The sequence below is a fragment of the Phoenix dactylifera genome, chromosome 1, assembly GCF_009389715.1.
Source record: "Phoenix dactylifera cultivar Barhee BC4 chromosome 1, palm_55x_up_171113_PBpolish2nd_filt_p, whole genome shotgun sequence".
NCBI classification, from domain to species: domain Eukaryota; kingdom Viridiplantae; phylum Streptophyta; class Magnoliopsida; order Arecales; family Arecaceae; genus Phoenix; species Phoenix dactylifera.
In genome coordinates, this window is record NC_052392.1 from 19,962,304 (window position 1) to 19,978,535 (window position 16,232).

Sequence of the window (16,232 nt, forward strand, 5' to 3'; positions counted from 1 at the left end):
GGATCTGAATCTGAACTTATTTTTTATTGTAAATCACAACTACAAATATGACATGAATCTGTCTCATTTTTCAATCTTAATTTTGTATTAATGATATTAGTGTTTTTTGTAGCTTTCTTTCATAGAGTTTTTCCAATTCTTTGACTAGTCATCCAAAATGTATGATCGCCGATGATTGATTATTAGATTTGGCCAAAGTATAAGCATCTCGACTTGGCTTTGGCATATTAAACCTTATAATGAATCTATATACGATAAATATATATTAAGTTATTTTTAATATATGCAAAACAATAACAGGATTAAAAGGCATCTTTAAAACTTATTGCGGATGTATGAATAATGCAAGTACAAAAGGTCATTGTCCAAATTGGATGGTGGAAAGAAATTAGAGGCAAGGAAAAAATATTTCTTTCTTAAAAAATTGGCTAATAAAAGTTCAGAATAAATATTTTTGAAAATTTCATTTTAGAAGGAATTGGTATTTTTTTAAAAAAAATTACTTTGATTTACAACCATCTAATTACATCCATCATTCTAACCATTCATTGACTAAGGCATGGCTTGTTGCATATCAACACTGTTTTAGAAGTTTGAGAACTAAATTCTAAAAATCCGTTGAACCCTAATGAGGGTGAAATCTATTTCTTTATCATTATATAATTGGATGGATTACAATTAATCTGGACATGATACAATTATGACGGACTCGTCTAGTAGAAAAGAAGAAAAAATATGGTCAATAAAAAATTAAAAAAATAGCTCATATTTGGTTGAAGTTTTCAAAGGAGCGAGATATGAAAGTAGCTTTTATATAGGAATAAAATTTCTACATGAAAAAGAAAAACTTATGTAGAACATGAAAAATACAATTCTCACTTACTAAAAATTGAGATAATTTTTTTTCAAAAATGTCTATAAGCTTTTAGATAGGGTGAGATAATATTTTTTTCTTATGTTAATGCTATAACAAGTGTTTTACAAAACTTTTTCAAAAAAAGGTAGATTTTCAACTAAACATAAACCGATATGTAATATGCCACTTTCCTATGATGAGCCAACTATATAAAAATATTTTTTTTAAATATTATATATATAAGAGAAAATTCTTTTCAGAACCAAACTAAGTCAGGAGTTTATTTGGGATGGGTTCGGATGGATTACCGGGTCGGGCGAGACCCTGGGCCTAGAGCGCGGCAAATTTTTGAATTTTCAATAAAATTCGGATGACAAATTTTGCCACCCGGACAATTTCAAATCAGAAACCCTCCCTTCGTGTCCGCGTCGCTTCTCCTCCGATTCAAAAAATTCTATTTCCGGCAAACCCTAACGCTAGCAGAAGGCGAGGACCAGCTCCATGGAACCCATCATGCTCGGAGACGACGATTCCGCGGACCGTTCCCAAGGTTCCTTTCCTTCTCCCCCCTTTTATTCTTTACTCACGGAACAACTAAATTCGCGAGAAAGAGGGAAAATTTCCTCTTCCCCTTTCAATTTCTCTTCATAGCTCGGCAAGTCAATCCCGTCGGACACTCGGTGTTTTGTTAATTTGATATGTTTTTTTTTTTACTGAAATTTTACCATACGAAGTGTTCCAATCCATGGTTTTGAGTGCATACCAATGCTTAAAATTGATCAGCATCTGCGATCATCAGATAATGCTAATTTTTCCGCTTTTATTTTTCGTCAACATTCTTTTTTTTTTTAAATTCAAAAAATTACAGTGTGTTTTAGAAATGCAGATTTTGATGGTAATATATTTTCTCTTCCTTTCATTCGCTGATAGAGCGCGTATCATATTCTTCTTTCAGGTGATGGGATCCGTCCAATTCCAGGTATGGAGTCTGTTATCGTTACGGTGAGCGGATACCATGGTACCGAGAGGTTCAAACTCATCAAGCTTATTGCACAAACTGGTGCTAGTTATGTGGGAGCTATGGGGAGATCCACAACTCATTTGGTGTGCTTGGATTCATAGTCTCAGATTTGGTTATCGATTTGCTTGAGATCCTATGCGTTCAATTGGAGACGTGTATGCTCAAAAATAAGATGATACATCCTAACTGTATCTTTTTTGTTCTACACAGGTATGCTGGCAGTTTGAAGGTAAAAAATATGAATTGGCAAGGAATATTGGAGCACATATAATCAGCCATCGCTGGTTTGAGGCTTGCTTGAAGAAAGGGAAACGCCTACCTGAGGGACCTTACACCATGCAGAGGTTTATAACTTTATCCCATTTTCTCAAGAAAAACTTCTATCGTTTGCTTAGTATCACGGAAAACTAGAACTTTTGTTTTAATTCTTGTTATTAGATTCTAGAGCACGGCATTCTTTATTGGGTCCATCACTTGTTTTTTTTCTACTCTATTTCATGCTCTCTCTAAAAATCTTAGAAATCTATATTGTGATATCTTATGTGGCTTTCATCAAAAAGTATAATTTGGTTCAGGGATTGGTGATTAGCAAAAAATTCCGGACGGATTTTTTTTTTTTTGCCTAATTGCAGTAGAGTGTTTATGTGAGAATAGATTGGTATAGTTTCAACTTACTGAAACTTTATGTGTAACAGTAGAGATGCAACTTGTTCTTGTTTACCCCTTCAGATTGCAGATAACTCTCATACAAGATTAAGCCTTAGTTATCTATCATGGCTTATGTCAGAGTGGTCGAGGAGTCATCAGTTATTATTTATGCATGCCATGACTGAACCATTTTGCCTGAGGGTGATGCTTTTAGAGACAAGTTGAAGTATGTCTATTGTGAACTCATGCAGTGATTCCATTTGTAATCAGCTCCGGGATTTGGACTTCTTTCGATGAATCTCTGCTTACCTCGGGTTTTCTTCTCCAATCTAATGATGAGCCACAAAGAGACTACCAAATTGATTTAACCTTCACATAGAATGGTTATTTTAGTTTTGCTATGGCTATTCAAGCTGCATACTAGAAATATAACATTTTGTGATGTATAGTTACATACATATGTTTCTGTTGTTTTGTGGCCATTTGCAGTGGGTGGGAAGCAGGACCAATATCATGGGAAGTGCCTGCCGTTTTGGATACTCATGACAAGAAGAAATGTGTTGTAACCAGAGAAAGGAATGTGTTATCTGATCAGTCTCATGCTTCAAATTGTAGCAGAGCAGCAGAGATTGATGCAAGGTGTTTTGATGTAGAATATTCGAATTGGTCTGATACACACTTATTAAAAGAAGTAAGTTTAACACCTTTTCTCTGCATGTGTGGTTCTCAGTACTTGATGTTTCATCCAAAGGTTCTAAGTATATTGCTAATGCATAATATGCTGGCAAGACTCCAGTATCATGTTGACATCTTACTGAAATATATGGCTGTAAAATACATTCTTTAGACATTATTCTTTCAATTAATTGCGATCATAGTATGTTAAAGCTTAAAGGCAACTTTTGCTGGAAAACAATAAATTGTTCAGCAAAGTGCTACTCCAAATATGACTATAGTCCAGATTTCCTCTACCAGTGATGCTTTTTGTATTGGTAATATGCAATGAAATATCAATAATAAAATTTACTTTCTTGTGGGAAGGGGTTATACTAGTTCAGAAGAAGTGCTCCCTCACATCAAGCCATATTACAAGTTCCTTATGCTGTATAATGGTTTCCTTCGTATTTATAACATTCAGTGAAATAACAATATGAAAAACTTTACTTTCGTGGAAAAAATATATCGGTTCAGAAAAGTGCTCCTCCAAATCAAGAGATATTGCAGATTTCCTTATACTACATAGTTGTTCTTTTATATTTTACTCAACTTTTGCATTTGTTATGCCTGTGATTATGAATACCTCATTGGATATGGTCCATGAGAAGAAGCACAGGAGTTGTGATAAAGATAAAACTCAACGACCGTAGCAAAAAAAGACCTGAGTTTTTTTCTGTTTTGAAAGAGGGAGACAGCCCTGTGCGAAATGGGAACTACATGAAGAATCAAGAGGTTTTTTAGAGAGAGAGTCCCTTGGAAAGGGAAAACCATGAGTGCAATAAACTATTAAGTTGAGCGTTCTGGATAGAGTCCAGGAAGCTCAAGAGAAAAGAGAGCACGCAGTATACATCTGATATTGGAAAAAATATTAAAACAAGTGAAGATTGGGTAGAGTCCAAAACCCAGTGTTTGCTTTGTAGTGGTAGAGATTTGTATATGCAGAAAGGGAGGGAAGGTCCACCTGGTGGAGTCACCCCAGTCCAAATACTCAAGGGAAACAGATCCCAAGTTATGAACCTTGAATGTCCTCCATTTGGAGGCAATGTGCAAATTTAGCTAATGACCTTTTGGCATGCACCAAAATATCATCATGTTGAATGAACTGGTTTACTGCAAAATATGCTTCCGCCTGCTCAAGTTTCTGCTGCTTAAACCATGACACTAGCTTACTTGGATCTTCTCAAAAAGACAATAGCTAACCTGAATAGGCTAATGAATTTCTAGATTTCTAAATGAACTCTATAGTCACCATTTTCTATAAAAATTCTTGTTTATCTGTGCAGAATTTTTTTCCAAGTTGGGACACTGAGATGATGGGTTCCAAGAATGTTAGAAAAATCAGAAAAGCTTCAAAGCAGGGCTGCACATCAAGCAATAAAGCCCATCTTGGTCCACCTAATATTCGTTTATATCCTCAGGTGATATGCTAATTTATTTTTCACATTGCATCCTTCTTCATAGTTCAGTGTTAAGGGTTATGTGTGCCTATATTTTTTTCAAATTGACTCTGGAATGTTATCGGATTCCCAAATAATAAAGCAATAACAAGGACATTTCATGAATATTGGGATATATGCCAGTGTCTGTATTGTTAGGCTTGGACTTAAATTATCTTTTCTACTCTTTGATTGTGTTGACTATTAGGTTTAACCAACTCCAAAAAGCAACAAAGGAAAAATAGATTGTTCAGCAAATTTCTGCCTAAGAAAATTAGGAGCAAAGATGAAGCTGCATACATCTTTTAAGTTTCTGTAAGGAGTTTCCACAGCAGACAAGATTACTTTGAACAAGTCTGCACAATGCTTTCTTATAGAGGCACCATTACCCAGACATTATCACTTGCTTTTCATCTGAAAACGTCGTCTTCGAATAATCAGTTGGACCCTAAAATAATACATAAAATTGATCTTTTAATACCACTCCATGTAAAGTAGTTAGAACCTGAAATAAGTCAAAATATTTGTTCCTGTGTCAACAAATTTAGCCATTGGGAACAGTTGCTTTTTACATTTGAGTACTATGAATATTGCCAGCAATCTGAAAAGCGATTACTCTGTAGATTTAATTCCAAGATAGGGAGTTATGGTAATGATTTATAGTTTTCTCGCTTGAGGTGACAGTGAGTGTTTCCTTTGACAGGTAAAAAGGGGTAAATATTCATTAGTGGCATTCTCTATTTACTAGTCTACTTGTATGCAACAAACTTTCTTAAAGAGCACACTGATATGGAAGCAAATTATCTTTTGATTTACCAGGCATAATATTCTAGATTAAAAAAAAACCCTGTTGATAAACATTTGTTTGCTCCTATCTTAGGGATTTCTGGCCAGGCTTAAAACATATCCTTGCTGATCGGGCATCTAATAGTTCCTAGATCCAGTTGATTGAGCTGCCTCACCTAGCACTTAATGCATTCTGATAAGGGAACTTAAGCCATAGTTTTTTTGTGTGGCTTGGTGATATTTTCTGTTTTAACTTTTGATGATTTTGAACTCAAGGCCTCTTGGCAGTGAGGTGAAAGTCCGACCTAGGTAATCTACTTGAAGTTATTGGAGGAGAACTGGTTGACTAGGTGTGGGCATGTGCAGCGTAGTTTTTGGGGGCCTTTTACAGAGAAGTGCTACAATGGGTTCTTGATAGAGGAGGGAAATATTGGAGCTAAAATGGATGGAAGTTGGAATAGAGGATTTGGAAGAGCTTAAAATATACAGAAACTTAAGACAGTCGTTTTTGAAGTTCCCTCAAATAAATTAATTGACCATTGTTAGCTATGGATCAGTTTGAACATAACAACTGTTTGTAATTTTGCCTGGTAAGCAATAGCCCCGAATGTCTTAGGCCACAGTTCTCTAATCTGTTTGAATGCTACTGTTTGCTATTGCTCAATGATATAAAATGTTATAGACAGCATATAATACTTTTGCAGTTATATTGGTTATAAATAGGCTATATTATCAAATGAGGAGCCACATGTGTTAAATTGCCTTAGACCTTTGTCAAAATTCCATGGTTTCTTTAGCATAATAGTATTGAAGGATCCTGATTGCTTTTTAGGTTGACATATTTTGGGATAAGAGATTCATGTATTACATTCACTTCTGGGTCAAAAGTTAGGTATTTTCTGAGCTGCACTCCATCGTAGATTTCTATCATTAACAAAATCTAGTTGAACTGTGCTTTATTTCTTCCATGAAAATTCTTGCTCTCTGATTTAAAAACTCACTGAGTATGATTATAAATATGTGTTTGTGGACACAGCCTGAAGAGTCTAGTTCCTTCCCATCTTTGTGCTCATCAAGGAAGAAGAGGAGCCTGTTTCATGCTACGCAAAATGAAGTTACTGGTGAACCAGCTCACAGAAGTCGTCGCCTTGTGAAGAAAAATGCATCCTTTAATCATTTGAATGATATCATACCAGGCTCCAGGCAAGAACCTTGCCTAACAGAAATCAATAACCATCTTGATTTGCCTGATTATGAGGGAAGTAGGACACAAGGGCTTGAACAGGTTGAGGACATAGAAAGGCCAAGAAACCATCCTCTTTCGGAAGAGCCAAAGAGTTCAAGAAGTTGCCATGCATTGTCCGAGCATGAAATAAATTCAAAGTGCGAGCATTGTCAATACACAAGGGAAAATATTGATTCTTCTGATTTTGGAGTGAATCATGATCGGCAAAGTAAAGAAGACAATCAATCTGAGTCGGCCAGTGTACATAAACAAGCTGAGTTGTCATGTGTAATATGCTGGACAGACTTTTCTTCAACGAGAGGTGTTCTACCTTGTGGGCACCGGTTCTGTTATTTGTGCATTCTAGGATGGGCTGATTGTATGGTATGTAACTTTTATCTCTACTTTACGAAATCTGCATCAACAAAAGCTTTTGTTGTATCCTTCACTTTTTATATGTTCAATACAGGCCTTAAACATGATCTGAGTGTGAGCAGGACTTTTAATGCTAGTAGAATTAGTTACTATTATCAGGCATTCTGCAGTTATGTGCACAACCAATTTTTTGACTACAATAATTGATTAAGATGTGCTTATCTTCATGTTGTTAATCTAAGGAGATAGCAGTAGTTAGCACTTTTAGGTGCTCTTGTAGCTTTGCTTACTACCATGATGGTGTCCCTCTATTGTTTGCACCTTGAGGTGCATAAGGAGTAATGCATGTGTAGCTAAATTTTTCGCATTGACAGATTTCTAGTACGTACTGTAATCATAGATGACAAGCCTTCAATTCTGGTATATGCTTTATGGATGTGGCTGTTGCCTGGAGTTAAAGTCCGTGGTTTAGAATTCAGGGAGTTACAGGTTGTTTTCTTGCATTTCCCCTTGTATCTAGAATACAGACATCGACCTATGCATGCGGGAAATGTGAAGATGATATGATTGTATGAGATAATTCAAATGTTGAGATGATTTTATTTTTTCCTTCTTCCCCCTACCCTAAACTCTTCAGATTGATAAAATTTATGCAGTTGGAGCTGCTTTTTGGGAAAAATTTACAGAATCTGCATCAACAAAAGCTTTTGTTGTATCCTTCACTTTAAATATGTTCAATACAGGCCTTAAACATGATCTAAATACGAGCAGGACTTTTAATGTTAGTACAATGAGTTAATGTTATCAGGCATTCTGCAGTTATGCACACAACCAGTTTTTTTGGCTACAACAATTGATTAAGATGTGCTTATCTTCACGTTATTAATCTAGGGAGATAGCAGTAGTTAGCACTCATAGGTGCTCTTGTAGCTTTGCTTACTACTATGATGATATCCCTCTATTGTTTGTACCTTGAGGTGCATAAGGAGTAATGCATGTGTAGCTAAATTTTTCGCATTGACAGATTTCTAATATGTACTGTAATCATAGATGACAAGCCTTCCATTCTGGTATATGCTTTATGGATGTGGGTGTTGCCTGGGGTTAAAGTCCGTGGTTTCGAATTCAGGGAGTTACAGGTTGTTTTCTTGCATTTCCCCTTGCATCTAGAATACAGGCATCTACCTTTGCATGCTGGAAATGTGAAGATGAATAGATGATAGGATTGTATGAGATAATTCAAATGTTGAGATGAATCTATTTTTTCCTTCTTCCCCCTACCCTAAACTCTTCAGAGTGAGATACAAAATTTATGCAGTTGGAGCTGCTTTTCGGGAAAAATTTGTATAATATGACAAATTATAGATCTTTTTCCTTTTCAAAGTTTTGAGTTGGAATTCAAGGTTATGATATCTGAAAAGAATTTCTTTTCTTGTAGATCAAGATCTGCTAACTTCTTTATCTATTCAAGCCTTTGGTCCTGTTGACCATAAATTTGTAACAAAGGGCTTGTTTGGTTCGCGGGAAGCATTTTTCCTTCTAGGAATATGATTCATGGGAGGAAGATTCCTAGGAAGAGAATGCCTTGGAATGTACTTTTAGCATGTTTGGTTAAACATGAAAAAGTGACAGATTTCCAGAGTGCTTATGTTTGGTTGACTATCCACTTTTTTGAAAAAGTTGCATGTAATTCCTATTATACTCTTAATAAAAATTAGGTCTTTAATGCCTCTTTAATGCTGAAGGGCCTTTTTGGAAAAAAATAAAGATGGAATGATTCCCGCCTTATGGGAAAGTAACTTTTCCATGTTTCTCATGGGAAAGACTTTTTCATGAAATGTGGGAATCATATTCCCATGGAAATACAACTTTGCTATCTCTCTCCTTTGAAAACTTCAACCAAACAAGAGGCATCTCATTACTTTTTCGTTGACCACACTTTTCCTCCTCCTTTTCCCAAGAACCAAACGAGCCCAAAGAGGTATTTATCAACCATCAATACTTGTGCAGGAGGTGAGAATTTTTAGGTTTCAATCATGAACAAATGCGCTTCATGATCTTTTGATTGTCCATTGGCAAATGATTGAGGCAATGAGAATTATTGAAGTTCATGTTTTTTAACCTTCATCATTATTGTTGTAGGCTATGTAAAGCTGGGGCTTTTCTGCAAGCAACTTCAATGTAGAATTATATGTTTTTTTTTCTAAATCAGTTTCTCCACTCAGTTTTGTTGTTTAAAGCTGTTCTGTTATGTAGTGTATTTTTTCCTGGTTCATGATATCTTAGTTTCAAACACTGATGAAATAAATGTTGGTTGTGTACTTGTCCTGGATAAAAGGACATGCGGAGTATGACTAGTGGCATGGGACATACATTGTCATGGACATTAGTTAATGTGTCAATTTATGCTAATCATTTTTTGAGTTTATTATGCCTTGATGTTTCTCTGCCCTCACAACTATATGATGATTTTCCAGGCATCAAAAGGAAAAGTTTCGACGTGCCCTCTTTGCAAAGCTAGTTTCGCAAGCATTAGAAAGATGGAGGAGGCTGGTTCTCCTGACCAGAAGATATACTCGCAAACTATTCCTTGTGGGTCTTCAAACATGGATTTCATGCTATTTGATAGAGGAAATTATAACCTGGAAACACTGGTAAGCTTCAGTTTGGACATCTTTTATGCATCCAATATGCAATTTAGTCTTGTGGAGGCTTACATTTATGGGTATGACTGTTATGATCTAAAACTTTGGATCTTCATCTATATCAGGGTACCGGTATATTTTGTTCAAATAAAACTGGGTTTCTTGTGTTAATAGAAGAGAACTCATCCCCTTAAATGCCTCTTTATAAGCTAACAGATAACAAGACATGTTTCTTGATTTTGATCTACAGTGTTTCTTTTTGTTTAAAAACAGAAGATTCGTATGCATCTATTTTGCGTCCAGTGCGTAGCAATTTCTTTTTATGACTAACCTGCCTTTTGTTTTCTGTGCAACTTCTGAAGACCTCAGATTTTGTTTGTTATCAATGCCACAATCATGAACCTGCTGATCTTCTCGTAAGCTGCCATATATGCCAGACGCACTGGGTACATTCTTGCTGTTTGGACCCTCCATTGGTTCCTTGGACATGCATGCACTGCAGGGATCTCCGAATGCTGTATCAGCGTTTCCGCTAATATGTGGATTTTTTTTCAATACAAATGCAACGATTCATCTGCAACCCAAATCATATTTTTCTAAATGTTACCCGATTTATTTCGCCAACTGTTTTCATATTTGACAGCCAATCCTATCACCAAAATATATTGAGAGTAAAAATGTTGGAAAGAAATTCAAGCTTAATGCTTTTGTTTGTAAGTTATGAGAATCTTGTTGACTGGATTTGAATTTGGATCTGGTCAGTCTTGATAGGACAATAGTTACCCGATACTGACAATCAGAGTTGTTGAATGTGATCTATTATTTCTATACTGCTTATATTATCAAAAATTATGTGATTTGGAGATTTCTAGCCTATATATCAATTGGTAACAAACATGCATATTTTATATTGTCTGCATTATTTATTTTTGACCCCTCAACACATAGGTTAGGAATCTCAAAAATCATATGATTTTTAGTAAGTAGTTTAGAGATAGTATATTACATTTAATGACTTAGATCATCAGTATCGAATCTCTATCATCGGGTAAGGACTGATAGTATCTGAGTTAAAATCCGGTTTACCATATTCTAGTCCATCTTGATCATGTGGCAATATATGTTGCATTGGCATTTTACATATAGATTTTGATTGCTTACATCTTAAATGAAAGAAGATACCCTTCTTGTAGATGGTGGTAGAAATCTTTTCATATTAATTCTACTTTTGTAATTTTGTTAACTTTTCCTAGGTTCGAAGTTTCATAAATATGACCCAGTTAACAAGTTTCTGCAGTATAATTAGGGCTTCGAGGATGCTAGTTTGAAATTCTCAATAACTTTGAGGGACCTGCTCAATGTGGGTTAGATTCACCTAGATTTGAGATGAAAAGCAATTCCCCATTGGGGGCAAATGGTTATCCATTAAGCGAAGGAAATGGTATTATAAGAAGCAAAAAGGTTATACTGTTGGGATCTCGTCAAGTTGTGGCCCACATTGACAAATGACGTCAATATGGTCCAAGTGGGAGAATGTTGGATCCCGTTTAATTAAACCCTGATCCCGTTCAAGTGGGTTTAGAAAACCCGAAACCCAACACTATTCATCTTCCCCCAAACGAAAAGAGGAGAAGGGATTAACAGGTTTCGGGTTATTGGGCTTCGCCCCGCAACCCGAAACCCGAATCCTTTTGGCTTAAATTGGACCTTTTACAGTTAAACCCCTGACAATATGTTATTCTGAAAAAGGGGCTTTTGAAATTCATATATAGTCCCCAGCCGAAAGTTGAATTATCAAAAGGGTCCTAAAATATTTTTATGTGGTCCCTTTGCTAAAGTTTCATTACAGAACAGTACTTTGACAATTATATATTACTCCATGTAATGAATTTATTGCATAATTGATCAATTTATATGCTTTCTTATGATGATACATGATTATTTAAATTATTCATATTTTTCATGATAAAAGGATGATATATGCATGAGACGAGCCAAAGCATCTTATGTAGGAAAAGACATATAAATGATTAAATTTTTGCATATTTGTGGTGACGAGCCAAAGCATCCCATAAATTTTAGAATGCTTTAGTTTAATTTAATCAATAAAGAGTCTTTTTATCATCATCTCATAAAATTGAATAGTTGCATCATATATAATGAACCGGCCTCAAAGGGAAATCATTATACAAAGTTAATGGTGGGATGAAATAATGTTATTAGTATGATATTTATGATGAAATCTTGTTGCCCAAAGGCCTTGAATTCTTCATTAACATTGAACAATATCTAGTAAAATTTTATCCATTGAATAACGGTGTCTAAGAAAAGCTTATCAAAAAGGTATACGTGCCTAAGAAAGGCTGGTACTTAAGTAAGCCTAGTGCTCCACCACCGATCTGGAGCTGATCTGGCTGTTATTCTTTGGATTTTTTCAACTAGATATATAAAGTTGATTAAATATCATACTTAATGCATTAGTTTTATCTTAAAGGGGTAAATCATGTAAAGTTAATTTTGATTTACTCACTAAATTGCTAATATGGGTTAGTGATTTAGATAAGGTTTTAGCGTAATTATAGCATGCATATTGATAGTAAGCATATGTTTTGCAGCTTTGTTTCCGACAGTTTTTTCACAATCTACATCATGCATCCCAATACTTAATGGTTCAAATTTCTCGGAATGGAAAGAAAGGCTGACATTTACTTTAGCGTGCATGGATATTGATCTGGCACTTCGTGAGGACATGCCACCTGTCCCCACGGAGGAAACTACGCCAGAGGAGAAAAAGTTGTATGAGAGGTGGGAGCGGTCAAACCGCTTAAGTCTTTTACTCATACAAAATCATATCTCCAGAAAGATAAGGGGCTCAATTCCAGATTGCAAAACTGCAAAAGAATTCTTAACAGCAGTAGAAGAGCAATTTGTGAGTTCAAAGAAAGCCCTAGCCAGCACCTTAATATCAAGGTTTGCTTCCTTAAAGTATAATGATAATGGTGGCATACGCGAGCACATTATGGAATTACGTGACATCGCTGCCCAATTAAAATCATTGGAAGTAGACATGTCAGAAACTTTTCTTGTACACTTTGTCCTTAATTCTCTGCCTATGGAGTATGCACCATTTAAGATCTCATACAACACACATACAGAAAAATGGACTATGAATCAACTTCTAGCCATGTGTGTTGATGAGGAGCAGAGAATAAAACAAGAGAGGCAAGAGAGTGTTTATCTCACCTCTCATAAGGGAAAAGGACATAAAGAGGTCGGCGGTACCAGTCATCCTATTCCTGTTAAGAAGAAGAAAATGAAAGTGTCAGCCAAAGTGACTGACAAAAGGCAAATAAAGTGCTTCTTCTGTAAGAAACAGGGACATTTGAAAAAGGACTGCATCAAGTACAAGAAATGGCTCGAAAAGAAAGGTACTTTTCTTTCCTTAGTGTGTTATGAATCAAATTTTATTGATGTACCTCATAACACATGGTGGATTGACTCTGGTGCTACTATCCATATATGTAAAACTTTGCAGGGATTGTTGAACAAAAGAATTCCAACGGAAAGTGAGCGAAGCATCATAATGGGAAATAAGATGCGTTCACATGTGGAAGCTGTTGGAACGTTCAAATTGACCTTAAAGACTGGCCAAATTTTGTACCTAGAAAATACCTTTTATGTACCTGGATTTTCTAGAAACCTAATATCTATTTCAAAACTTGTTTATTTTGGATATACCGTTTCATTTGGACGGTCATTTGTAAACCTTTCCTTGAATAATATTATTGTTGGTAATTGCTTGTTAGAGGATGGTTTATTTAAATTAGACCTTGATACATCCTTTGAGCTATCCCTTTTATCCCTGCAAAATAAAGATCATTATGGATTAAAACGTAGCCTAATAAATGAAAATTCCTCTATGTTATGGCACCGAAGATTAGGCCATATCTCCATAAAAAGAATCAAGAGATTAGTAAATGATGGAATTTTACCAACTCTTGACTATGGTGATTTTGAAACTTGTTTAGACTGCATCAAGGGAAAGCAGACTAACAAGTTTAAGAAAGGTGTCATTAGAAGTACAAATTTATTGGATCTCATACATACAGATATATGTGGGCCTTTTTCGATCCCATGTTTTACTGGTCATAAATATTTTATCACCTTTATTGATGATTACTCACGCTATGGGTATCTCTACTTGTTGTACGATAAGGCTGAGGCATTAAATGCATTTAAGCTTTTCAAAACAGAGGTAGAGTTACAACTTAATAAAAAGATTAAAGTTGTGAGATCAGATAGAGGTGGTGAATACTACGGTAGGTATACTGAAACTGGACAACATTTAGGTCCATTTGCTCGATTTCTTCAAGAGCAAGGTATAGTTGCACAATACACTATGCCTGGTACTCCTGATCAAAATGGAGTTGCGGAAAGAAGAAACCGAACATTAATGGAGATGGTAAGAAGTATGATTAGTCATTCAACTCTCCCAATTTCTCTGTGGGGTGATGCCTTAAAAACCGCTGCGTATATTCTAAACAGGGTTCCTACTAAAGCTGTCCCAAAAACACCCTATGAAGTTTGGACAGGTAGGAAACCTAGTTTAAGACATCTACACATTTGGGGGTGTCAAGCTGAGGCAAGGGTGTACAACCCACAAGAGAAAAAGTTGGACTTTAGAACCATTAGTTGTTATTTTATCGGTTATCCAGAAAAGTCCAAGGGATACAGATTTTATTGTCCTAATCATACTTTGAGGATTGTGGAGACAAGAAATGCTAGATTCCTTGAAAATGACCAAATCAGTGGGAGTATAACACCTCAAGAAATTAATTTTGAGGAACAGCAAACTCCGTATGGTATGCAAGATTCAAATAAGCAGCCAATGATTTCTCTACCTATCATTAATAATGGTTTGGAGGAGGATGAGTCTACTTTTAATGTACCACTTGAATCTGTGCCAGTTATCACTGAAAATGTTGCTCCACCTATAGAACCAGTAGATCAAGAAGCAACTTTAAGAAGGTCATCAAGGGTAAGGAGATCTCCAATTCCACCAGATTATATAGTATACCTTCAAGAAAATGATTATGACATTGGAAATATAGATGATCCAATAAATTTCTCACAAGCCATAAATTCAGTAAATTCCTCCAAATGGCTAGATGCTATGAAAGATGAGATAGATTCTATGGCTAAAAACAATGTTTGGAATCTTGTTGAACTACCTCCTGGGGCTACTGCAGTACGCTGCAAATGGGTGTTTAAAACCAAAAGAGACTCCAAAGGCAAGGTAGAGCGACATAAGGCCAGACTTGTTGCCAAAGGATTTACTCAAAAGGAGGGTATTGATTATCATGAAACCTTCTCTCCAGTTTCAAAGAAGGATTCTTTAAGGATAATTATGGCTTTGGTGGCTCATTTTGACTTAGAGCTGCACCAAATGGATGTGAGAACTGCATTTCTTAATGGAGATTTAGAGGAAGAAGTTTACATGAAACAACCTGAAGGTTTTGTTTCAGAAGGTCAGAGCCAAAAAGTTTGCAAGCTAAATAAGTCTATATATGGACTCAAGCAATCATCCCGACAGTGGTATCTTAAGTTCAATAACATCATTTCTACATTTGGCTTTGTAGAAAACGTTGTTGATAGATGTATTTATCTTAAGATCAGTGGGAGTCGATTTATTTTTCTAGTCCTATATGTAGATGACATTTTGCTTGCTAGCAGTGATTTGGCATTGCTTAGAGAGACTAAGCAATTTCTCTCCAGTAATTTTGATATGAAGGATATGGGTGAAGCCTCATATGTCATCGGCATTGAGGTTCATAGAGATAGATCTAAGGAAAAAGTTTGTCTATCTCAAAAAGCCTACATTAAGAAAATGTTGGAGAGATTTGGTATGGAAAATTCCAAACCAAGCCCAGTGCCTATTACTAAAGGTGAAAAGTTGAGCCAATCACAATCTCCGAGGAATGAAATTGAAAGGGAGCATATGAAAGCATTTCCATATGCTTCACTAGTTGGGACTTTAATGTATGCTCAAGTCTGTACCAGACCTGATATAGCATATGTTGTGGGATTACTGGGGAGATTTCAAGCTAATCCAGGAATGGAACATTGGAGAGCTGCAAAGAAAGTATTGAGATATCTTCAAGGAACTCAAGATCATATGCTCACATACAACAAATCCGATCTTTTGGAGATAGTTGGATACTCAGACTCAGACTTTGCGGGATGTCCAGATAGTAGAAAATCAACATCAGGTTATATCTTTCTACTAGCTGGTGGTGCAGTCTCGTGGAAGAGTTCGAAGCAAAAGATGACAGCTGCTTCAACAATGGAGGCTGAGTTATTAGCATGCTATGATGCAGTTACACAGGCTATTTGGTTGAGGAACTTTATCGCAGGCCTACAGGTCGTGGACACTATTTCAAGGCCCATAAAGTTATATTGTGATAATTTAGCAGCAGTTTCCTCAATAAAGAATAACAAGATATCCAATGGAAATAAGCACATG

General features: G+C 35.9%; 1 protein-coding gene across 1 annotated transcript; it reads left to right on the forward strand.

The window, feature by feature from the left end:
- Window positions 1-1,265: 1,265 nt before the first annotated feature.
- Window positions 1,266-10,587, forward strand: LOC103701730 (DNA topoisomerase 2-binding protein 1). Its single transcript, XM_039129143.1, has 8 exons — window positions 1,266-1,406; window positions 1,812-1,960; window positions 2,088-2,221; window positions 3,015-3,216; window positions 4,526-4,660; window positions 6,501-7,073; window positions 9,542-9,718; window positions 10,072-10,587. Exons 1-8 carry the CDS (start codon window positions 1,358-1,360, stop codon window positions 10,243-10,245), a joined length of 1,593 nt encoding a protein of 530 aa, XP_038985071.1. The 5' UTR covers window positions 1,266-1,357; the 3' UTR covers window positions 10,246-10,587.
- Window positions 10,588-16,232: the final 5,645 nt, after the last annotated feature.